This window comes from Amphiura filiformis, chromosome 12 (genome assembly GCF_039555335.1).
Source record: "Amphiura filiformis chromosome 12, Afil_fr2py, whole genome shotgun sequence".
NCBI lineage: Eukaryota > Metazoa > Echinodermata > Ophiuroidea > Amphilepidida > Amphiuridae > Amphiura > Amphiura filiformis.
In genome coordinates, this window is record NC_092639.1 from 48,066,465 (window position 1) to 48,093,673 (window position 27,209).

Genomic DNA, 27,209 nt, shown 5'->3' on the forward strand with positions numbered 1-27,209 from the left:
TGGTCACCAATGATCACTGAGTTATAAATGAAATATTCACGGCAAATAACGTTCACTAAGATCCACAACATGTTCACCTATCAGGACAGAGTCCTTTAACCTCAATACATTTGCACATTCATTGAATGACCTTTGAAAAATTGGGTACAAAAACTCATACTCTGTAACATGAGGTCAAATGTTGCACTATGAATGTTTAATTGAGGTTATTGGACTGTGCCATTGGGATGAGGCCATTGTGGTCCATAGTGTGTAAGGTGCAGCAAGGTTGATTCTGAATTTCCAGTTGTCCACCCTGGTTTCATTTAATTTCCACCTCTTTCTTGCATTCTACAAATAGCACACATCTAAAAATACTATTGGTACAGCTAGCTACATATTGTGAAAATTTTTAACAGAACCTTTTTTTAAAATCAAAACAGAGATATGCACAGTTGAGTTTGCTCTTCTTTACTGTGGCGCTGCATGCAAACTGTGAAGTTGCCCATTTGATTCAGTGCTTCTCCTGAAGTCAGCATAACATTTATATAAACCTGCAAATAAAAATATAGAAGAAAGGAAAAACAAATACTATAGTATTATTATTTTTTTATGTCACACATATCTAGACAATAGCAGCTGTATCTAGACAAAATCAACTAGTATATAGGCGATAACGACAACTAAACCTCGGCCAGGCACAAGTTATCTGAGGGTCGCCGTAGATGGTCGGGGCATTTTTACAGGATAGGCAAGTATAGCCAACCATCGGGCTTAATTTCCTGATCGGAACCGACTGTAAATGAAGTCTTTAATATCATGGGTCATCTGCTCCGCCTTTTCCAGATGTGCCACGGAGAGAGTGGAATTTTTAATTTCTTTTTGTCCTGCAGAGATTTGAACCAGGGACCTCTCGTACCAAAGGCAAAGACCTACACCAGTGTGCCACACTACTCCATAATACACTATACAATTACTGGGAATAGTGTAGTTTGGGAGTCTGATTTCTGAATGTCCAGGCTCCAAAAAGAGTATTTTTGTAAAGGATGTCCACTAAAGGACAAATGGGCTGTGAAGAGGAGTACTTACAGGTGAGGCATTATAGTTTTCCTAATGTTATAGTAGTATAACAAGATTTTCCATTGATGGATTGTTATTTCTGTCAATAAAATATTGTCTAAATTAAGTGTTTCGTAACAAGTGAAACTTGCAGAGCCCTTGTTGAATAACAAATTAAAGGCTTAATGTACGATTTCCTTCAAATTTTAAATTTGTCATAATATACTCAAAATGCTGAAATAATACTAGTAATAATTATCGGGAATGGTTTCTGTTAATTTTGAGCTGAAATAATGAGGTAAAGTGAAAGAAACACTGCTATTTATTTTGGCTGTTTAACACGCAGTTCTATGGGAGGACATAAAGTCATAATTCTTTGAATTATGACTTTATGTCGAACTTTGCTCTGTTTACCTACAAACACAAGAAATTTGGCTGATTCCATTTAGGTGCAAGTTGTGACATGTGTAAACATTACAAATATGCCAAAAAATCAGGTTTGAAAAAAATTAACCAAATTCATATTATAAGATCGTACATTAGGCCTATGACTTTAACAAGATAAGTTTTAAGTAACTTCCCTGAAAATTCTCTGAAAATTGCCTTGTCTTCTAACATGTCTAATGGGGATGTCCATGACCAAGTGGCGAATTGCTTAATAATATTATGAATTAATAAATTTGTTACTACTGACTGACAAATCAAGTGCACACTTTTTGATAGACCTTAACCCCTGGACACTACTGATCATCTAACAGCATTTCTGATTGGTTGAAAACTTGAAATCCTCATTTCAATTGCCAATTATGACTACGCTTTAAACTATTTATGATCAAACTTGCATTTGCAGATGATCTTATTAATATACCCTCCTTGATTGGTTCAAAATTGGACACAATATTAATTTTGGCCAATCGGCAGGTAGTTCTCATGGGGTTATTTCCTTACCTGTATTATAAATAAAGAGGAAGAATACTAGGAGTTGTTTTCCATTTCAGCTGTCTTTACTCCCCATTGCTTTCAAAAGTACTCTGTTTTCTTCTTTTACACTGTCTAATTCATCCTCTGCTGTTTCAAGTTCCTATAAATAATTGGTGAAAGAAAACAAATAAATGAGGGCAATGTCAGAGTCAACTTACACTACAACATTCCTATTGTGGTCACCTGCACAGGTACACCATCGCCAAGGTACCTGACTGGTGCACACAAAGTACCTACATAGTACCAATGCTGCTACTGCACAGGACCCACCAGTCTTGGTACTGCACTGGTACTCCCCTGGTATTACACAGTACCTGGGTAGTTACCTTTGTACCTGCCTGTGCAGGTAGCCCCAATAGGAATCTTGTAGTGTATGTATATATTTAATACTGCTCAAAAAGAGTGAATGTCTTATTTTGGGTATCAATAAAAAATAATTCAACAGGGCCTATAAATTCAGGCTTTAACATGTTCAATGGGGTTGGGGCAATATATTTGAAACAAACTTTTTGAAAGGGAGAACATCTTTGTCTAACATTTTGTTAAAATAATATTAAAAGATTGCAAATTACACATGGGTGTCAATCTGGAGGAGGGGATGTGCCCCCACCTTTTGGCAAAATTACCCATTTTTTGTTATTTTCAGCCACTTTTTGACAATTCAGAATGATTGCCCCCTCCCATATCAAGACGGATTGATGCTTATGTTTGTACATAAAAAGTTGATGTAGTTCTTCCGATATGTGAAATTAACTAAACATTTTCGGAAAAAAATAATATTAAAAGATTGCAAATGAATGCAGGAATGCCATAGCATTTATATGAAATAGCAATCATCCAGTTTATCACATTTATAATAAATGATGCACACATCAGTAGTGCACATGCAAGTGATGTTGTTATTTCAAATTGTGGCAAAAAAAATCATACTTCAACCATATACCAACACATGAGAGTATATAAAGTGAATACAAGATGAAGTAAAGTGAAGTAGAGTAGAGTAGAGTAGAGTAGAGTAAAGTAGCCTATAGTCTAGAGTAGAGAAGAGGTAAAGAGTAGAGTATAGAGTAGAGTACAGTGGAGTAGAGTACAGCAGACAAGCATTGAGGTAATAAGGAGAATAGATAAAAAGTAGAGAAGAGATGAAATGAGAAGTGGTATAAGGAAAGGAGGTAAAGAGTAGAGTAGAGTAGCATAGAGTAATAGAGTGGAGTAGAGTAGAGTAGAGTAGAGTAGAGTAGAGTAGAGTAGAGTAGAGTAGAGTAGAGTAGAGTAGAGTAGAATAGAGTAGAATAGAATATATAATGGTTGAGTGATAAAGAGCTGAGAAGAGTAATATAGAGTAGATAAGAGAAGAGTCATGTTGAATAAACCAAGATAAATGGAGAGGAAGAAGTAACAACAGAAAGAAAAAAATGGGCAAACTTGATGATGACAGTGGAAAAAAGGTGAAAGACAAAGAAATGAAGGATGAAAAGGATGAAAAAAGGAATGTTGCCATTGTATCAGATAAATAATATGAATCAAGTACTTCTGTCACAAGATAGAGCTCATCCTTCAAGCTGGCAACACTCTTCTCCGTATCACCAAGTCTTCTCTGAAGCCGTCTGTTTTCCCGGTGTTCCCTCTCATACATCTGGACATGACGAAGATCACAGCACAGCAAACCACATCATGCAACATGCAAAATATGTAAGAAATATTTAAAAACAAAATGATTATTATGGTTTATGGTTAAGAATAATAAATGTTGGAAACTTTATCAAAGCTTTTCTCATTCTTTACAGTGCTGCATCATACTAAAATAAGACATATTTCTCTGTACCACTCCAATGTTTAATAAAAATCCCTTTAAAAGGGATGTGCAGTGCCAAAGTTGACCATATTTTTAGTTGGGGGTTTACATTTGGGGGTATACCATACAGTTAGCAATGTACAGATAGGCTGTTGATTTGTGGGTGGGGAGGGGACAGTGGCGTAGCATGGTTTATCATATTAGGGGGGGGCACCGACCATGATTGGGGGAACTGGTTCTGATTAGGGGGACACAGGATGTTTTTGGCAATTTTCCCACGTTTTTCAATCGATTGGGGAGGGGCATGTGCCCCTATGATGCTATATACTACTGGGGGGAACACCTTCACAAGTTACAAAACTTGTGTGTACTTGAGGTTTTGAAAGTGGCAAGGATTGCTATTTGATGTTATTAAAAAGTTCACAAAACAACATACTCTTTACTCAGCACCGTCAAATTGTTAGTTAAACTGACTTTGTATGGTTTTCACACACAGAGATCCACAAAATTTCACACAGCACCCCAAAACCATGGCACATACACACATAAACCATCAAACAGGGAGCATGACCTTACCCTTCTCCATTCCTCTGGTGATCTTCCATCTGTGGATGCCCTGGCTTCTGCTCGTCTAAGAATGGAGGTTGGTGTTGAATGTGAACTATTACTATCATCCTCAGGTAGCCTCCTGATAGGAAAAGAACAAGAGTTGAACAGATAATTCAGCCTGGATGGGAATGCTCTTTAACAAAAGTGAAAGTGTGAAAGACAGATGTATATCCAGAGGGTGGTTGCTCATGTCACTCACACCCAGGGTATTAACCAGCCACCCCATCCTGTCATTTTAGGTGGGCAGTTTGCTCCTGGGACATGTAAGATTAATTCCATATGAGGCTCCTCTGCAGATGTTAAATTCTAAAAATAATGCTATGTCACAGGCATTAATTTTGCCTGTCCCAGTCACAAGCTGCCCATCCAAAATAACAGGTGGACAGGTGGCTGCTAACACTCTGCACCTGCCATGCCCCAGTGCTCTTCATATGGGCTGAACTGAACTTCCCTCTTGCCCCAAATAGCAAATGTCCTGATTTTATCCTCTCCCTGTGAATGGTGTCTTTATGCACCTTTGGTACACCTAGCTGGCACATCTGAAAATGACTTACCTTCTTGCATTGTGATGACTTTCTGTTTCATCTGAGTTGGTTATATCTCGTCTTCTATGTCTAGGTGACTGCAACAAAGAGAAAAATACAATGCAATGTTAATCTTTACGACTGATTTCAGATATTTGATATAACAGTTCTGATTATTAATGCTGCGGGAGGGGGAGATTTCTTAGTGGAAAGGTTTGTAGGAAAATGTGCAAATGAGAACGGTGTCATTTTCAGGGTTTTTTTTAGCTAAAGGTCACATACTGTAACAAAAAGGTATTTATTCCAGATTTTTGGAGAATTCCTTTTCCAGCAAAATAGTGGCAATTTCGCTTTATTTTGAACAGTAAAGGTGTCTAAATAATCAAGATTATGTATGTCTCTTTTTCATCAAATTTTGCCTATTTTCTTGGTCAGTTTTTAGAATTCCTGCTGCACATCCCTATCCCAGAGACGATATCTTACACTTCCCACAATGCATTTCTTCCATTTCAATTTCCTGTACTGATTTGCTATCTAGTGCAACATGGGTCGATAGTTACAAAAAGTACCTCAATGATCAGAACACATAAAGATCTTGCAAAATATGCTTATTTCTAAACTATCGACCCATGCTTAGCCAGTCTCTTCTCAACATGAAAACAAAGAAAATCTACAAAGTAATAGGAGTGCCATCTTCTGTAATGAGGTGATGTGTCATGTTACAGAGATTCTGGGAAGGGTAAGATATCTTCTCTTTCCCATCCCAAAACTAAATTCAAGACTCACCCTCCATTTTATAATGCCAGCAGAGATTTAAGGGCTGTAAATAGTGTCAATACTATGCTTCTATTATAGTAAAATTTCATTTGAATAAACACAGCTTCCAACTTCTGTATACGCACGATCCAACATTGACTGTGATCGTATTTCAAAATATAAATCGGAAATACTGATCAAACCAATCAAAAGAAATTATCGGAAATACCAGCCAATCAGAGTGAATTGGATTCACTCCCAACTGCTATACGTACGTGATCCGACCGTGATCGTATTTCAAAATACAAATCGGAAATACTGATCAAACCAGATCACACCAATCAAAAGAAATTATAGGAAATACCAGCCAATCAGAGCGAATTGGATTCACTTCCACTGAAGCATGCACACACGTTTGTCAGACAATGTACATGTAGACATTCGTCAAGCTGAAATTTTTACTACAGATCAACATTGCCCCCTCAAAAATATGTAGTTTATCTCACATGCAAATATTTCTCTTAGATTCTGTCATGCCATTCTAAATATATAGAATCTATCTGGGTCTATCTGGAATCAAGTTTGAACTTTCATTAGGAAAGTTACACCAACCATCAGAATTACATTTAAATGGGTGTCTTTGACCACCAGGTCAATGGCCTTGCTTGGACCATGGTATTGGACTTTAGCTAGACATCTGCCATCCATAGATATCTACCTTGACATTCATTTGGATATCCTTAAACTCACTAACATGGTGCATGTTGATGGACAAGCAAAATTATACCATACCATAGTACCACAAGATTTTCAGAGTCTTTCAGCTTCTTTCATTTAAAGTACCCTGGAATTATGGAAACTTTTCGGCCTCATAACCAGATAAGGGACCGTTTCACAAACACTTGTAAGGGGGGCCTGATGCAAAAAAATTTCATCGCAAATTTTTTTCGGGCTCCCCCTTAACACCCACGCAGAAATTTTTATGTCAAATATATATCAAAAGTATATCAAAAATATGTTAAATGGCATGTTGATACAAATTTGATATATCAAAACTATAAATCAAATAGATTTTGACATATATTTGATTGTATCAAATATGTGTCAAAAAAATTGAAGTATGTCAAAACTATGTCAAATTTAACTTAGATTCTCAAATGAAAAGTATGAGGGTCAAATTTGTGTCAAAATTGTGTCAAATCTGTGTCAAATTTGACTTAAAAATTTTTTTGTATGTCAAATTTGTGTCAAAATTTACTTAGTCATTTTCCTGATAATTTCAGTGTGTCAAAATTATGTCAAATCCAACTCAGAAAAATTTTTTGTATGTCAAATTGGTGTCAAATTTTACTTAGTCATTTTCATGATAATTTCATTGTGTCAAATTTGTGTCAAATTTTACTTAGCCATTTTGTTGATAATTTCATTGTGTCAAAATTGTGTCAAATCCAACTTATACATTTTACTGACCAAATGCATGTACATTGTAAAATGAAACATTGTTTTATCTTTTTTAGCATCATTGAATTTTTAGAATCAAACATCATGATCAGTAGAGAATATGAATTTAATGACCGCATAGAATATTTACTGTTTATCATGGTTTATTGAAACTACATATCAAGACATAAGATCAAGATCTGACATGATATAAGGCTTTGTATAATGTGAAAAGAAACTGAACAAAAAGGTGTTGTTCAACAATGTTTTAATATAAAATAATTCACTGACGTTTCGCATAAAAGCGTCAGTGAATTATTTTATATTAAAACATCGTTCTTTTCACTTTTACCATGCGATGTAACGTGGGACTCTTAATGTTTTTTGTATAAATTAAATTATGTGACCCAGTGTGTGCCCAATGCTTCTGGTGTGTCCAGGCGGGGCACTCAACTTTAGAAGTGATAGTATGTGCCTGTCAATAGGCCCTCCTTTGAAGTTGACTATACCCGATGACTCCTTTTTTCAAAAAGTCATACCCCTCTTTTAGGTGCGGCTACCCAATGACCCCTTTTTTAGTTGCGACTACCCAATGACCCCCTTTTTCTAGAATGGTATCACTAAAATGCCACAACATAATGCAGCAACTTTCAAATTCTCTTATTTCAGCAAATTTGCATTGAAATTTGGAAAATTTTGAACAAGAAATAGGATTTTGCTCCATTTTTGAGGCAGCCAGATCAAAGTAATTACGATTTTTGGTCATTGCAATTTTGTCCCAGTATTTCGAGCCAGATGGAGCAAACTTGTTCCCCTTCCTCCTGTCCCCGGTCAGTATGCTTCTGGTGTGTCCAGGCCGGGGGGCACTCAACTTTAGAAGTGACAGTATTATGTGCCTGTCAATTGGCCCCTCTTTTGAAGTCTACTATACAATGACCCCTTTTTTTTGAAAAAGTCATACCCGATGACCCCTCTTTTTGACTACCCAATGACCCCTTTTTTCTAGAATGGTATCACCACAATGCCACAAAATAATGCAGCAACTTTCAAATTCTCTTATTTCAGCAAATTTGTATTGAAATTTGGAAAATTTTGAACAATGAAATAGAATTTTGCTCAATTTTTTCAACATTTTCTAGCCAATAACCCCTTATTTGATATCTATACCCAATGACCCCTGCCCCCAATATTTTGTACCGATAGGCCCCTACTTCGTGATGCCAGTAGGCACATACCTTCACTTATAAAGTTCCCCGTCAGGCAGGGACCGTGTAGGGACCAGCTCCAGGAAGTCTCATGAATTAAGTTGCTTTGAGGCATCATCGGAAGAGCTGGCCGGGCCTACTCATTATGATTTACATAATTTTTAAGGATGGCATTACTAGTTTATAGCTATAAGCTCGAGATGAAAAACGGATCATTCCTAAGAGCCGTCTTGCTGAGTGATGTGCTATCAGAATTTTTACAATCTCGTGGTGAAAATTTATATGACCCCCCCCCCCTTCTGCCCACCCAGACTCAATCCATTGTTTGAACTAAGGGGTGAAGCGTGCAAAAACATTTATAGGCCTAGTAAGTGTCAGGAAAGGGAGCGGAACATGGACAAAATTTTGCGCTCTTCATGATAAATATTTTAATTAACTCCTATTTTTGGTGTAAATAAATTATGACCCCCTCCCATTTTGGCATAAACATTATGACCCCCCCCAGTATTTTCACGACCCCACCCCCATTCGGGAAAAAATGACAGCCCCCTATTACTAACAGGGCATTTAATAATGCACTGGGCTAATGCAGCTAACCATTAAACCAAGGGAATTTCTTGTTTCGGTGCTCCTACATAAAGGAGGAACTTCCATTCAGAAGAAGAAAAAGAAAATGGCAGCTTGTGGTGGTGGATTTGAATTTTAACGGTTCAATTTTCGTTTTAAAAGCTTAAAGCCAGTCTGTCATGCCAACGGAGGAATGCATCAATATCATCTAGTCATGAACATTATATACAATGTGTGATTCGGTGGACAGGCTTGAGCTATTATATAGTAAACGAATCTTATGACTGCAATGCAGTGTGACGTGAATCATGAATGCATGCAGCATGGTGGGACAATGGAGTAAGATTTTAGTTTTGGCTGTTCATGCTGCTACTGAGTACCAATCAATTTAAGACTAAACTGCATCATCGGATGCTGTATGTACTGGATAAAGCACATGGTAAGTATACAGTCAACATTTTTGAAAATTAAAAAATGTATTTTAAGCTTACCTATACTTCTACTTATACACATGACTACAGTACATCACTACATGTATCACTGTAGTCTGTACCAGTCTGTAGTGTCAAACTGTACCATTTAACTAGAAAATCATCCCCTCCAAATTTAAATTCAATCGGAGGTCGGGAAGGGGTCCACGTGAGCTTAAAGTTCGGACAGAGGCAACCGGCAGCTAAAGTCCGGCTGGCAGCTATTGTATTATGTATACAGTTATACACACACATTAATAGCTGCCTTTAGTGAAAGTTTTTATAGTACTTCAAATCTCAGACAATACTCAATAAAATGCAAATCCATTTGAACTAATCACAAAGGCAGCTATTTTCAGACATATTTGACGTTATAATAATAGCTGCCATGTGCATGTTTCTCTATTTACAGCCGTTTCTGCATGGAAAATGGGTCCATCGCGCACTACAAGCTTGAAGTTTGTGCATGGTAGGTGTTTTTAACTTAATGACAAATAAATCAGGCAGCTATTTAGTTTTCATTACGTTATACTGCACATCACTGTGGCTGCCTTATGAATAACAATGTAATAAATGTACTTTTACCATTGCTTTTTATTTATCAGTCCATTAAGCTACTTAGCAGTTCGCCATTATGCACTATGGGGGAGAGCCTCGAACTGGCAGCATACATGAAAGGAAGAATTATGTAACCTTACACAGAACGTTATGACTAGTTCAATTCCCATTCATGTATGCTGCCAGTTCGAGGCTCTCCCGCATATAGTGCATAATGGCGAACTGCAAGTAGCTTAATATATGATACAAGTTTGGTAAATTAGGTAGTATCATTCAGTTTACGCTTTCTCAGGTTAGGGTGGTGCAATAATTATGTGTACCGGGGGTGAATTCTCAAATGGTCTGCCAAAAGTCGCACCCCCCTCTCTTTGGCCGTGCTAAAAACCTTTGCCCCCCTTCGACGTGCCAAAAACCTTTGCCCCCCTTTGACGTGCCAAAAATCTTTGCCCCCCCTTACACATACAAGATTTTGGGGACCCCGAATTTAAAACCTTAAATTGTCTTAACATATAATGCGAGGGCAGCGAGCTGGAAATTTTGCATATTTGAACGTGTTCTTAATGTTTTCCACGCCTTTTAGGGCGTAATATAGAAACGGTGCCCAAAATATCTGTGCCAAAAATTGCTTGCCCCCCTTTCGACCTGCCAAAAATGCTTGCCCCCCTTTGGCCTGCCAAAAATCTTTGCCCCCCCTATAATTCATTTATATCAAAATGTCTTGCAAGTGATGGAGCAAGATAGAAAATGGACACCTAATCTGAGAAAGCGTAAACTGAATGACACTATCTAATTTACCAAACTTGTTTCATATGGACTGATAAATATTAATTAGCAATGGTAAGATAAGTACATTTATTGCATTGTTATTCATTGAAGTATTACGGCACGGTAACGTACGCACTGCATACATATTTATGCAGGTTTCCTTGAAAAATCTTTTCTTTTAATTTTCTATGTATACCCGTGCTGTATGTAAAATTTGTATTGTATTTTTGGACCAATTTGGCTGCATGAGTATAGCAAATGTGTTAACTAAGGTTTGCCTATCATACCTTTAATAGAAATAGTTACGGTACTTGAGAACTAGGCATGCTTGAGATCTTCGAAAATGTATTTTGGGTCAATCTGGGAGAAAAAAATCCCAGGTAATGGATTCTTCCCTGATGGATTCTAATTTCTAAAAAAGTAATGTGGAAATACCTGCCCAACCATATACTCTTGATGATCCTGAATTTCTTGTTGATGACACCAAATATTTTTTTCAGTTGTTTCAGAAAACTACCAAATGTGTAAGCTTATTTAATTTGTAACTTTATGTTCAATTTGCTTTCAGATGCTATTGAAAAGGGATCCGAATGCGGCAGGAATAGCAACTCATCAATGGCGACTCATCAAGAAGAAAATGCTGTACATATCAGTTATGCAAAATGAGGAGTTCAGAATTCAGATTTTACGCAAAGAAGAATGTGAAAAAGAACCTTGCTAATTTTGACTCGGACTGTTAAAGATCATGCAGATCTGGATCATGCACATAAAACTTAACTTTAAAGACCATTTTCCTGATTCATGATTTCAAATGGATCCGTCAAAACTTCGCACTAATTATGTGTCGTACTAATTATTGTTTAGAATACATGAGTGGCAAACTTAAGACTATTTTTCTCACTATTTGGCCCCAAAAAAAGTCAGATTGCTCTTTCCGACCGATCAACAACTTTATGTGAAATAATCTGTATTTTAAAGGTCACAACAACTTTATGTGAAATAATCTGTATTAAGGTCACATGTGTTTGTTTTTGCATACCGTATTTGAATTTTAATTTGGTATTAAATTACTCGCAAAATATTTTACAGGTCAAGCTACAAGTTTAAAAATATTGGTTGAGAGGTAGTCGGGTAAATAGTATATCAATAAATATTGGGCGTAAAGCATCCAATTCTGTCATTAATATGTTTTCATCAATATTTTCAGTGATTTTTGGTTTTCATTGGGCAAAACTTAAGCTTAATGGAAAATTAAGCCCTCCGTGCCCCTCACCTTTGTGGTGCAGCCATGTGATCACATTCTGGCATACTTTTGACATAACCAAGAACTACATGTCAAATATGTATCAAATTTATTTTGACACAAATTTGACATATCAAAAGTACCGGGGTATGTCAAATATGATCCTGTTTGACACAATTTTGCACAAATCTGAATATTTGGTGGCATTTTTTTGCCCTCAAGTGGGATTTCCAATAACTTGGCACTGACTGGAAGCTGTGCATGCACCTGGGCAACAGGGTAGAAAAGGATTCCCTGTGCTGGCTCACCTCAACGGCAGCTCCACCACTGCATTCACATCAGTGTGTCAAATATGATCACGATTTGATAAAATTTTAACATAACCAAGTACTATGTCAAATATGTATCAAATATATTTTGACACATATTTGACATATCAAAAGTATGTCAAATATGATCCTGTTTGACATAATTTTGACACAAAATAATATTTGACATGATTTTGACACAAATGTGATTTGACACACTTTTGACATAGAACTATGTCAAAAATATGTCAAATTTTTTTATACAAATTTGACATATGTCAAATTTATGTCAAATAAATGTCCCAATTCTTATCGTTTTTTGTTTGACATAATTTTGACATATGTCAAAATTGTGTCAAATTTCGGTCAGGGCAGACCTCAAGAATTTCAGGGGCCCCTTTGACATGAAAATTATGGGTCAACCCCATAGAAAAGCATATAAACTCAATTTTTCCCAGGAAAATTTGTGGTCATTTTTTCCGGCCCCCCCTTAGGAGGGTCAAAAATTTCAGGGCCCCCCTTTTGCATCAGGCCCCCCTAACAAGTGTTTGTGAACGGTCCCTAACTGCCAAATTTTTGGTTTAAAGTATGTTTAGTATGGCAAACACTTGATGAATCCATCCATGACATCAAATTTTGGTGAAAATCCCCCAAAATGTTTTTGACCCATATTGTTTTGATTTTTTTTATTATTAATTTTCAAAAACTAGACATAAATATATCTAGGCCTATAGGATATGCTTTTTTCATTATTATTTTTTTTTTATTTGGGATTTCTCCCAAACAGAGCATTTTTAGCAAAATTTAACATCACAGATGGATTTGTCAAATGTTTGCCATTCTAAATATGTAAACTTGTGTATAATTTAGACCAACAATTTAGACGTTATGAGGCTCAAAAGTTTCCATCATTCCAGTGTTTATGAACCTTATCAGGTTGGCCAAGGATCAAATTAAAGTTGTGCCCATTTCATAAACATTTCCTTTGCTTACGAACTTATAATTAATCACAGACCGATTTAAATTTGATATGCAACATTTTGGAACTTAAAAACGTCATAACAAACACATCTTCAAATGGTTCATATCGGCTGACAGAACTTAACACATTTGCAAAAGCTATGATTAATGTAAGCATAAGGGAAACATACTCAATTTTACTATCATTTTATTTCCTGATCTTTGGTCTGTTACATCAATATTTTTATAAACAGTTATTAATACAGAAGCATAAAAATAGATGCTTTAATGTGTTCACATGAAGTGTAATATGTAATAACCTGTACATTTGACATTATAAGTGACATAGATTTACAAGCTTGCCTGAATGGAAAATGATGCCACAAGTTATATTGCTGAGCTGCAGTTCAACTTTGAGTCATGGTCTGGTCATGGGAGGGATCATTGAATATTTTAATATTTTTGCAATAATGCCAAAATAATTTAACATTGCAAAAAATGGAATAAATCCTTTTCACCAGGTACAATGATTATGAGCTAGGTTTTGATACAAAAGTAAAATGTCCATTGCACATTATTATTTGTTATGTTCATACAAAATGCTGAAACTTGGCAGAAACTTGGTCTAGCTGAAAGCCCAACCCCAGGGTTCGGTTCCCCTGCATGGGTAGCCTTTCTGAAAGGCGTGTTGGTTATTTAACCACGAAAACATTGCATTGGTAAAAATACCCAGTAGTTTGAAGACAGTGCGAGCCGGCCAGCTTGACGCTTCGCTGTTCTCACCGCGGCTTTTCCGCATCACCCCCTCAGCAACCATTGTGAGTTGTTGGCTCCCTGTCGCACCCCCACCCCCCCACAATCATCGCAAGTCATCTTTGGCAAAGGCTTCTGCATGGGTGAATTTACAGCAAAGTCAGAGGTTCATGTTATGCAGACATGTTTAAGATTTCATTCACATCGCGTTTGTGTGTTCAAAAGAAGCGCAATAACCACTACATTTGACATTTCACTTTAGTGACATAGATTTACAAGCTTGTCTGTATACATGAGGAAATGATGTCACAAGTTAATTGCTGAGTTAGCTTATTCAGTGAGTAATTACTGTGGAGTGTGGACTGTTAAATGGAAGAGATCATTAAGCAAGTCATTTTGGACATGGTGTATAGAGTAGAGTAAATTCATTTTAGCTTTTGACACAAAAAGTACGTCATATTGAACATTATTTGGTTATGCCCCAGGAACAAGAACGGCTTTAAAAAAAAAATAGTCTGGCTTAAAAGGCCCATGGACTGAAACAAATAGAAATGCATAAATTTGGACAACAAAATAAAGCCTGAAAATTCTAAACTAAGACTGATTCTGAACCCTTGGAAGCTCTTTGGAGGTTCATCCAGCCCATAGAGCTCTTAAATTGGGTGGTGACATCAGGGGAAAGTTAATGTTATGTAGATATAGTGCATTATCATACCACTAAGGGAAACATCAAAGAACACCGCTAACCTGATATATTTTCGTATCTAGTCAGTGAGTGCGTATTTTACGCTTTATATCTAGTCAGTGAGAGCGTGATTTCGCAAGGCCGATACGCTGCGATGTATGCGGCGAGGTACGCGTATAAAGGCAATGCGCGTAAACCGGGCGTGTAAAATGCACGCAATCTGTAATACGAGGAACAGTGTCATACTGGGTTCAGCCTTCGGCTTCACCCAGTATGACACTTCTCGCACGATAATTTCCCGTACCATACCGACGCTGAACCTAATAACTAATAATATCTGTAACAGTGTCTACATTTGACATTCACTAATAGTGACATAGATTTACAAGCACGTCTGTATGGGATGATGATATCACAAGTAAATCACTGATATAGTGCAGTAAAACTTCAGTCATTATGGTTAATGGAAGGGATCATTAAAGAAGTTACTTGCACTTGATGCAAAGTGAATTTATTTAGCTGGTAGGATCTTGAATGTAAGATGAAGTTAGTATTCTTCTTCTTCTCCTTCTATGCATTTTCTCATCAAAAGCCTGGTCAGCAACTGGATGAGGGATCCAATAATATAATATAATATCCATTACACAATATTGTTGGGTCCGGACGGGAGGTTGAAAAACCAGGGATGAAAAATGACAGAAACTCATAAGTTCAGATCTTTTGATGTTCACTTCAGCTCAGAGCAACAGTTTGCATGGGAGGCTTGGCTGAATCTCTAGGTGAACTAGAGCAAATTTTGAGCTTCAATGTATACAGATACACCCAGGATTTCATTTCATGTAGGATTTCAATGTATGATTGTGTGTAATGATTTCGGCGAATGATAGGTCAATTGATATTCCTCATCAAAGATTGCTCTTTGGTGTCTGTGCTTCTTTACTATGTGTAAAGTTTCAAGTTGATGGCATACATATTTGTGCTCTTGGACTGCTCTGCATTGATAACTTCTCTAACTTGCACTAATGTTAATGAGTCAAACTGGTTAACATTTGCGCTCTTGGACTACTCTGCATTGATAACTTCTCTAACTTGCACTAAGGTTAATGAGTCAAACTCGTTAACATTTGTGCTCTTGGACTACTCTGCATTGATAACTTCTCTAACTTGCACTAAGGTTAATGAGTCAAATTTGTCAACATTTGTGCTCTTGGACTACTCTGCATTGATAACTTCTCTAACTTGCACTAAGGTTAATGAGTCAAACTCGTTAAGTCATTTGACCTTCTTACTGACATTTACACTAATGACAAGATATAGAGTGTCCTGTCTGTCAGTGTCTGTTCATCATATAATGAGATGATCTCACATCTCAAAACCTCAGAAGGTGATCCCCAAGTTTCCAGGTACTGCATGACCAAGGAGTGATTGGATATCATTTATAGGTCACTCAAAGAGTTCAAGTTTGCAATAAACTTTAAAATTATATCTAGATTTAGATAATAAGCAAATGGAATTTTTATATTTACTATCCTCTAGCTTGTCATATAGGATAGCAGGTCCAATATTTGTGAGCAGTGGATGCAGGCCCAGTTATATAGCATTTTCATAACTAAAAGCTATTTTATTTTATAACAAAAATTAGTTACCATCATGAAAACTCCCCGTATTCTAAAACTCCCCTTCTTCACTTTCTTGTACTACAATCACATGCTTGTATTACGTACTAGGCATACGCCCACAACATGGTACAAATGAGCGAGCGCCTTGACAAATGTGTTTCGGATGCTGTCACTTATCTATACCACACCCGGGAACCAATAAAATTGAGCACTAACAAGCTAAACCACTGACTAAGAATTTATGAAAACACTAATATAATCTGTTTTATATCTTTTTGTACATTTCAAGCTTCTTTCTGTGCTTTTTGTACACTTTTTGTATAAATAAAAAGTCAAATTCAATTAGGCCTACATCATTTTATACTATTTGTCAAAACTCATCTCTGCCTGGTTCATTGATGTAGGCCTATATTGTGTATTGTGTAATGGGCTATTCCAGAAAATAAACGACCACCCACTATAGGGCATTGGAATTCCAGACTTTTCTGCAGCTTATTTCGTCTGGAATTTCATACTTTTTTTGCTCACAGATCATTGTGTCTGAAAATTATAATAAAAAAACATAGCAGAAACCACTGGAATTCCAGGCTAATTTTGACAATGTGCTCTGGAATTCCAGGTTTTTCTTTCTAAACACAGATTTGACCTACCTCTATAGGGGGTGGCAGTTTATTTTCTGGAATAGCCCAATGTGTGATGGGTGAGTTCATTGCAAATGTTAGATATATGATAGAACAGAGTTTCCAATTTGTTATTTATTTTGTTGTGGCGCGATTAGATCAAAGAGTACCGACTCAAACTAAGCGGAGGTGTTACAACTGACATTTACACTAATGACAAGAGATATAAAGTGTCCTGTCTGTCAGTGTCTGTTCAAAATGATCTCACTTCTCTAAACCTCAAAAGGTGATCCCCAAGTTCCAAGTTTCCAAGTAGTGATTGGATATTCATTTACAGGTCATTCAAAGAGTTCATGATTGTATTAAACTTAACGCGGCTGTGTACTCTAGACATTGTTTCTTTCGCGAAATTGAGCTTTTTTGAAATGTATTTACTTTGTTATGTTTTTTATAAATACAAGGAAAGAAAATCCAGATTTGTTAACTCCAACTGCTCTATTTTATGGATTTTATTTCACTATTTCACCTCGTTTCCGCAATTTAAAAGGAAAGAAAATCTTTGTTGTACCATCGGGTATACGCTACAACAACGCATCGCGCTTTGTAGACACGCAATTTGTTAACGCACAGATACGCTACGCATATGTAACGCTTATCTGCATGCGCGGCGCATCTTATGGAAGCGCCACGGAAGCACTGATTTCATAAAAACCTAGCGGTCAAATGGCTCCGTTTTAGCTGATAAAATGTGAATTTTTTCAAGTTCTTTCCGATTTAAACATCAAGATATGAATAGATTTCACCAAACTTCTCAAGGGCTGTGGATTTACCAGATGTTCACGTAATGTAAGGTACAAAAACGAGAACTGCCGCATTCTCCTGTGAGCTTCGATCAAAGTGCAAAATGTGACCACTTTAAACTTCAACGGCCTTTATTTCAATGTTCATTTTCTCGGTAAAATGACGATTTAGGTACACGATAACTCAATAAATACAGCATCTATAGGTAAGCAATTATGCTCATCATAAAAAGCATGATCGACTTAAGAAAAGGTTTTCTCATTTTTTATATTTTGGTCTATTTCGATTTTAGGCATCATTTTGTGCAAATAGGTTTGTGAATTTTAAAAGTTCATTTTGATGCCTTATATGGTCAATATCTCAAAAATAAGGCCAATATCAAAAAACTAAAAAAAACCTTTTTTTGGAATGGTGTCTCAAGATTAAGAAAAAAACAAAACAAAAATTTTTGGAAAGAGTGTTTTTTTGTTATGATGTACCGAACAAAATTGCCAAAAACTCACTTTTTGTGATTTTCTTCATAATTGTTATTTTTACACCAAATCTGTATTTATATTAAGATTCATTGATGTCTTGCCTTTATAAAAATGTATACTTTTATATGTCTTGTGTGAATAATTACAAAGTTATGGCACTTTTACTACATGCATGTCTGAGAGTACACAGCTGCCTTAAACATCTATGATTTAGAAAATGTACAATAGAATTTTTTGTTTTTATTATCCCCAATCTTGTCATAGAGATATGGCAGGTCCAATATTTCATCGATACAGGTCCAGTTATATAGTATTTTAATAAACAAACAAACACAAACAACCACACACTTTGAATTGAAATTTGCCAGATGCATAGCGAAATAATCTGGAAGTACACTATTTATAGAGGCAGCCGACATCCACTACGATAAAAATATTGGACCTGCCTGTCGCCTATCACATGGTATTGGATAGCAAAAACAAAAATTCCTATCGTTTATTCTCATTCTTAGTCAGTTCAATATTATTTTAATAACTACACACTGTTTCATTTAGGAAAAATTAAGTTTTCATCATGAAAACTCCCCTTTTTCTAAAATGAACGAAACTTGATTACCCTTTTAGTTGCGCGTACTGCAATCTCGTTCACGGATTATTATAGAATGCGCTACATACTCGCGCTATGACAAGCATCTTCCGTGACAACGCGATTGCTGCCGTCTACCGTGTGATAGAGCTTGATAGACGGCATGTAGAAACCAATGAAATTCAGCACTAACAAGCTAAACCATACACTGAAAAAATATAGGGGTGTAAAATGACACTTTTCATGTGTATATTTTTTCTTGACACACTTAGCTACTGAAAATGACACCATGAAATGCTGAAATTGAGTACCACATAAGATTGGAGGTGTTATTTGACACCTTTAAAGTGTTTTGATAATAGTACCAAAATGCATTGACACCAGTGTGTTGTTAATTGACACGCCAGCAGTGTATTCAAGGGTGTCATTTGACACTCCGATTTGCTCCGGTAGTAGAACATGTCACTTACACTCTAAGGGAGTATGTCACTACACCCTAAGGGAGTGTGCTTCTACTACATACTCTTCTGCAGTGTCAACAAGCTTGACACCTTTGGAGTGTTAATTTGAGCTTGCCGTGCTGTGCGCATTTTGATTTTATAGCACTGATCGTCTGCGCAGCGAAGTGGTCGTGTGAAATTGAGAGTTCCGTCTAAAATGTGCATGAGTATTATCATTAATTTCATGTTTTTGGTATAATAAAAAAAGTACAATGACAAATATGGATATTATAGATTATACAGTATTCGTATAAATTCATGAAAACGTGTAAACTACGGCGTTATAGTATATTTTTAGTCCCCATCAATTGCACGTATGCCCAGTAAGCTTATTCTACATGTAATGTTAATGTAGGCATACAACTCTCGAGTCACGACGGTCCATGTAGCAACAGTAGCATGCAGTCTGTTATTGTCTAATCACTCTGTTCTTGTCTGATTTTTTTCAGCATCATACAGTTGAGTGTGGTATCTACAACACTACAGGATATCTGGCAATGTGTGATTTCACATATCAACCAACGTGACACTTTTACTTGGTCTCTCAACCCTTGGAAGGCGTCATTTTGACACCTTTCAAAATGGGTCCTGAGACGAGACCCCAATGGTGTCAATTTAAATGACACCTTTAGTTGGTCTCCCAACCCTTGGAAGGCGTCATTTTGACACCTTTCAAAATGGGTCCTGAGACAAGACCCCAATGGTGTCAATTTAGGTGTCAATCATGACACCATTAAGGTGTCAAGATTACACCACATAATTGTCAAAATGACACTCTTAAGGTGTCAAGATTACACCATGTTCATGTGGGGACCCATATGCGACACCTCTAGTGGTGTAAAATGACACCTTTATTTTTTTCAGTGTAGCCACTGACTAAGAATTTGCCTTCAATGAGCAGAAGCGGAGTTGATACTCTTTGGTTCTACTTGTGGCTCAAATGTGAGTTATAAGTATTATCAACTAAAAAGATTATCATCCCGAATTGTCCCGGGTGAATTGTATGGTCTATTACTAAGTGTGTGTTATCTACTTGATGGTTTTACTTAGCGTGGAAGTGTCATCTAATTTAAGAAACCAGTATTACAATTATACTTGGTATCCTTGAGTTGGATGGTTTGTTTAGCTAATGCTATGATCTACTTAAAATAGCAATATGTTATGGTTGCATGATTAGCAAGACAACATTCTGTTATACTGAGATACATGGACATGGTCTGTAAGAAGATGTTCTATACTAAATAATACAAATTACAATCCTTATTGTCTTACTGATTATGTGGTCAGCAAATTAAGGGCTATCTACAGAAGATAGCAAATGTCCAATTTATACTGAGATGTATGGTCAGTAAGTAGGTGTGATCTACTGAAGAAAACAACCCTTTCTCATGGTTCTAGTTTCTACTGATTGTGTGGTAAGCAAGCAGGGGCTATCTACACAAGATACAGTTTGTCCACTCTGAAGTACAAAGTGACAACGCCCGCGTATGCAACGCGTAAATATTGCGCAGTGCTGCGTCTCTCCTGCAGGTATGCGACTATGCGTGCCTTCAAAGTCGCGCACAATGTGTGCGTTCGCGTTGGTACTTTGTACTTCAGAGCAGACTGACTGTAGCAAATATGTCCTATTTATACTGAGGTGCATGGTCAGTAAGCTGATGCGATCTACTGAAGATATCAATATCGCATGGTTATATATTAAGTTCCATGGTCCACAACCAAAATAATAGAGCAATCTGTTATTACAATCAATTTCTGAAAGTATAGCTATCTTTGCTGTTTAGAATGATTTGAAAGGTCAGCACAGTTTTTCTATTTGTAATGAGTTTCATAGTCAGTAAAGTAAATGCTATCTACTGAAGATAGCAATTTGTATAGCACCACTGAAGATAGCAATTTTTATAGTAGTTTCATGGTCAGTAAGCAATTGCTATCTACTGAAGATAGTAATCTGTCCAGGCACGGTCCATATGCAAGTGTTATCTACTGAAGATATTAGCATGTTCTGGCTATACTGAGTTGCATTAGCAAGTGCTATCTACTGAAGATAGCAATTATCTATTTATACTGAGTTGAATGGTCTGTTAACAAGGGCTACCTTCTTAAGAAAGAAAGCTGTTCAGACTTGGTCCATATGCAAGTGTTTCTAGTAAGAATTGCAATATGTCTGACTATACTAGCATGATCTGCAAGCAAGTGCTATCTACTGAAGATAGCAATTCTAGTTATTTTTGATGATTGATACATTCAATTGGGGATAATAAATAATAAAAATAAATTAATAAGGTAAGTTTGATGTCTTTACCATATATCCTTTTCTATCTATATAGTTCAAGTTTGTCATATATACTTAATTGTAGGTGGGAGAATTATGCTTAATCAACATCAAAAAATAAAATAAACATTCACTGAACACTGCTGAAAGTAAACTGGGCTTATATAAATACATCTATGCTCACCCTACATTGACTGACAAGCCTTTAATGTGACATAACTTGAGTCACATATAATCTTATTAAATACCATGTAACAAGAACCAGGACGGCAGTACTTTCCAGTAAACACACTACCAGTAAATGACCCCAGGATATGTATCGCTTCTTGACTTGAACTTGAAATGATAAAAATAACTTGTCACAAGTCATTTGAAGCCATTACATGCAAGCATCAATTTACCCATTCCAATATAGGCTGTGGGTACCGTTTACATGCTGTACTCAAAACTATAACTTTATAAATGTAACTTGCTAATGTTAATTTGTAATGCAGTCTTTCAAACATGCCGCTTGTCTTTTGGGGATTTGAGTCCAAGCTAGCAACTACTAAACTTTTTTAAAAGATTTTATTCAGGCCTTATCTATTGCTACTCCTGTATCAGCGGAAACAAATCCATTTAAGTGGTAAATGGTATAAAGTTATCTGGACTGAGTAAGTCAACTAAACTTAATAATGCTAGAATGACATTAGTCAATGCATATGCTAAGTCTAGGAAGATATATCAAAGTATGTTTTTGTGATGAATAATCCTTTGAGTGTTTTAAGCTTTTGGATTAGAATATCAGCACATGATAATGTCAACTGGTTAGCATCAACTTGTAGTAGTCTTCTGGAAAATGTTGAGCTCAGTGTTCATTTTCAGTTTGCAATCATGCTCCTACAGTCCATGTAAAATGCAGTGGCGCAGCCAGCACTTTTTCAGAGGGTGGGCAAAGGGGAGAAGGCAATTTTCAAGGGGGTAAACTTTTACGGAAATGGTCAAAAATGGGCTAAAAACTACAGAAAAGGCCTAAATATCTTAAGTGGCATATTTTCTAATTTCCTGCAGACGTGAAAGATGAAGGTCGGCCGCCATCAATAATATTTTGGGACATTGATAGGTTTTGATAACACTTTTCAATCACGACACTAAAAAATTCTCTGGAGAAAAAAAAAAAAAAATATGACCACCCCCTAAAAATCGCTCCAAAATCACCTAAAATATGTTTTAAAAAGCAGTTTTTCATCGCATTTCAAGGAAATATTGTAAGAAACTCCATAATTCAACAGGTCCCAAACAAATTGGCATTGAAAATACATATATTGGTGAATCTCCTCACAAATTTGCAGAAGCCAGCAATTTCATTAAGGTGGATTTTTCATAAACTCAATATAGCCATATTTTCAAAATGTCGAAAATGAGAAAAAATGCAAATTTTACCTAATTTCTAACTTAATTATTGCCTTTATTCAGGCTGAGTTTGATATGACCTTTTAGATAAACATTTCCCATCCTTTGACTATAGGAAAATGCTTTTTCCTATTGTGGGATCTTTTTCCAATTTATTATGAGGGGTCTTTAAAATATTGCATTTTGCATTAGTTCGTAAATCAACAAAATCAAAATGAGCATATTAATATTGTCTAATACTATGTACAATCTGTATTAATCAGAAAGAAAATATCATATAACATTAGTATGTAGATTATTAAGAACAACTGAGTGCAAGTTTTTACCTAGAAGTGACTTTTTAATGTCCAAATATCCCATTTTTGGCTGTATTTGGTCAATAATTTACATTCATATATGCCTACATACATGGCGCTACCTAACGGCGCGCTTGATTGTTTGAGACTAAACAACGGCGATATGGCCCAGCGTTTAGGACCGGCTGATCTCGTGAGGGATTTCAGTTGGAGAAATAATGGTATATGATGAAGAAATAGTATAGTATCACAAAATGTTCTGGTATAAGCGTGGTTTTCATGAATGAATCCTCAAATTAAATTTGATGATGCATGAGAATTTGTTAGATTTTACTACATCCACTTGGTCCCATTACCATTTGGTACAATAACCATTTGGTCCTATTTACCATTTAGACCAAAACCCAATAGTCTAGGGACCGTTCACAAACACTTGTGGGGGGGGGGCTGATGTAAATCGCGAAATTTTTTCGGGCCACCCCTTTACAGACCTCAAAGGCCCCTTCCCTTTTTGACATGAAAATTATGGGTCAACCCCATAGAAACCTATTTCGTTTTAAAGTTTGGAGTGACAGATAACTCATACTGGCCCATGTCCCATGCCTGTGATGCATGATGCATGATGAGCCTATACCGGTTATATTATTTATATACCTTGTAAAGACCGGAAAAGAAGAACAAATAGCGCGGCAAAATGTCACTTTCAATACATGCAGGCCGCATATGTCTTCTTCTTAATTTTTTGGGTACACTATATTTGATGAATGTAGTATGTTTATACACGTGCCCGTCTCATTTACATATATTTACAGCCCGTAACCAGTTGTAGGGCCTAGACGATTTTTTTTGATGAATTGGCAAATACACGACATAGTATTAGATTATAACTGGTTATTAGACCATACGGTTAATAGACCAAACTGTTATTAAATCAAAGGTAATTAGGCCAGATTGTTAATAATACTAGAATTTACGCGGTTCATAATTAAGGTGCCCCCCCCCCCAAAGGTGTGTAAACAACAAATAATATGTAATATGTTAATAAGCTCATTAATATCAATAAAATATATGCAAATAACATGACACAAAACTATCCAGCACATCAGGCCACCATATACTACATGTATCACAAGACCAAGTTAGAAGATGATCGGTTGTTGTGTTTAAGCTGTAGAGTGGATTGATGAAAATGTAAGCAAAATATGCAAATCAGCTCATCAATATTCATAAATATCACAAAACTATACAGCTTATCAGGCCACCATATCCAATCACCAAACCAAGTTTGAAATTTATCGGTTATTGCGTTCCTGTTTAAGCTGCAGAGTGGATGAATGAAAATATAGGCAAAATATGCAAATAAGCTAATTAATATTCATTGATATACAAATAACATGACACAAACTATACAGTACGCCAGGCCACGATATCCAATCACCAAATCAAGTTTGAAGTTGATCGGTTATTGTGTTTAAGCTGCAGAGTGAATTAATGAAAATGTAGCTGCAAAATGTAGGCAAAATATGCAAATAAGCTCATTAATATTCATAAATATGCCAATAACATGACAGAAAACTATACAGCACATCAAGCTACCATGACCAATCACCAAACCAAGTTTGAAGTTGATAGGTTATTACGTTTAAGCTGCACAGTGGATTAATGAATTTGCTTCCGCCCGGACAGCCAAACAAAGAAACAAAGAAACAAACAACCAGTCAACCATTTGGATGATAACATAAGCCCCACATATATGTGGGGGCCAAAAATATTAGACCAAGTGGTTATTAGTCTATATGGTCAGTAGACATACTGGTTAATGGACCAAACAATATTATACTAAATGGACATTAGACTATATGATTATTAGACGTGGTAATTAGCCTTTCTGGTACTAGACCTTTTGTATATACAGACTTGATATTTAGTATGGAATATTTTTTTGCAAAATTCCAAGACTGGTCTGGAAGGGGTCTACATAAACCGCACGGGCTAAATATTAATCGGGGTGTGTCGGGAGATGGTGTAACATAATTTTTGACAGAAAATGTGCTTTCCAAATTCCATTAGTTTACATTATGGCGCTCATAATGTAGTGAATTATCCTAAAATGGCGGTTTTAAGGAGACTGAATTGGATTTTTGTGGGGGTAAAATTTCTGAATTTGAGAAACATCATTCTGTTATTATCAAATTTATTGAGGTGTAAGGTGATGTTTACTGAACCTTAATACCAATAAGTGTTCATCAGAACTGAAATGCACTTGTAATTTACCAGTTTTGAAAGTGGGAGGAGCTTTAAAATATGGCTCTTAAAAGTGGTACGCACTCAGAAAGTTTGAATGGCCCTTACAATCTTACTGTACACAAAGAAGCAGCGTGAGTTCATTGGACAACCAGAAATCCGCGCAGTTGTTTTTGTACCATAAGTTTATAACATTTGACCCCGGGGTCATTTAAACTTTCTGAGTACGTACCACTTTTAAGAGCCATATTTTAATCTCCTCCCATGTTCAAAAATGTGTACATTGCAAGTGTATTTCAAATGTGATAAATGCCTATTGCTGACGAAGTTTAGGAAATATCACCTCAAACCCCTATACATTCGATTTTGATAATAACAGAACAATTTTGCATGAAGTCCGAAATTCCAGCCCAGTCCTCGAATTTTGCAAAATATTCCATACTAAATGTCAAGTCTGTAGATAAAATGGGTATTAGACCAAATGGTATTAGACCAAATGGCAATAGATCTGACACCTGATAAAGTCCCCGATTGCGTGAGTCTCACGCTCAATGAGATATTGTAAACGTACATCATTATATGTACATATTCACATTCAATTTTAGACATGCTTGAAGTACCAGTACATGTTATTTGATAGATAACTCATATTATCAAATTCGCCTTTGAAAAGAAATGAAAATTCCATTGCATTGGTAGTAGATATTATATGAAGTATGGTGTGGTGTTTGTTTTGTTTTGTTATAAATGTGTTGTTGTTTTTTGCCTGATCTAACAGTTAACTAAATATTAGTCAATTTTATTTTAAATATGATTTATTACCTAAACAGTGTAATGTTGGTTGCAAATTCCACTTTCGAAAATATGTTTAAAGACACAAATTCCTTGGAAAAACAAATTCCATTAAAAAACACATTCTGTTATTAGAAACATATTTCTAAAATCAGCAATCAAAATAAATATCATATCAATCTAGGAAACCCGAGTTTCATATCATTAGTTAGCAGGGAGATTCATATGCAAATTTCATGAAAATTAACAAATTCCACTATAATAAAAGAGCAAAATCCACATGAAAATAGTTATCAAACTTCAATGAATAATAACCTTGTTGAGAATTGAAGTCAGATTGTGAATGTAAAATAATTAGTATGTTTATACATTGGAAAACGTTAATTGAGTCTACAAAAAAAAAAGCAAAAAACGGAAAATCCGCCAAAATCAACAAACTCCCCCGCAGTATAGGAAAAAAGTCCCACGCTAATTTAAACATATTTCAGAAGTACAACATGTTGGTTATATTATCCAAAACGTTTGATCCAATGTTAGCCTGAATATAGCAGAAAATGTGATTTAAAAATGCTCTTTTTTCGCTACTTTCAAAATTATGAAAAATCCTGTTTTTGCCCAAATTCCACGATGATATTACGTAATTATATCAAAAGAAATACATTTTTCTGAATAGGTCATCTTATAAAGCATAGTTCAATTCCAATATGTTCAACTTTCTGTCAGACCCAGGTTATTTCAAAGGACATTTTCATGATGTCAAATGTTGTTAATTTTTAAGCTGTATCAATTCTGAGGCAGGTCAAAAGAGGGCCAATTTTAGGGGGGTCATGGAATTTCCCCCAGGGGGGTCACCTGATTTTTTTTTACTATCATAGTTGTGAACCATCTGACCTAGCTAGACTACATACCAAATATCATTGGATTTGGCTGACCTTCATCTTTCAGCTTTGT

At 36.0% G+C, this 27,209-nt stretch overlaps 1 protein-coding gene across 2 annotated transcripts in view; it reads right to left on the reverse strand.

Annotated features, from left to right (window-relative positions):
• Window positions 1-412: 412 nt before the first annotated feature.
• The window catches only part of LOC140166318 (uncharacterized), a 74,459-nt gene continuing 47,662 nt past the window's right edge, over window positions 413-27,209 (reverse strand). The window contains exons 3-7 of one of the 2 annotated variants that reach the window (XM_072189748.1): window positions 4,978-5,045; window positions 4,391-4,502; window positions 3,551-3,655; window positions 1,987-2,119; window positions 413-533 (exon numbers count right to left, since the gene is read on the reverse strand). In XM_072189748.1, coding sequence (XP_072045849.1) covers window positions 2,033-2,119; window positions 3,551-3,655; window positions 4,391-4,502; window positions 4,978-5,045 — 372 coding nt within the window. In that variant the 3' untranslated portion in view covers window positions 413-533; window positions 1,987-2,032. The remainder of the gene's footprint in view (window positions 534-1,986; window positions 2,120-3,550; window positions 3,656-4,390; window positions 4,503-4,977; window positions 5,046-27,209) is intronic. The other variant, XM_072189750.1, reaches the window with a different exon arrangement.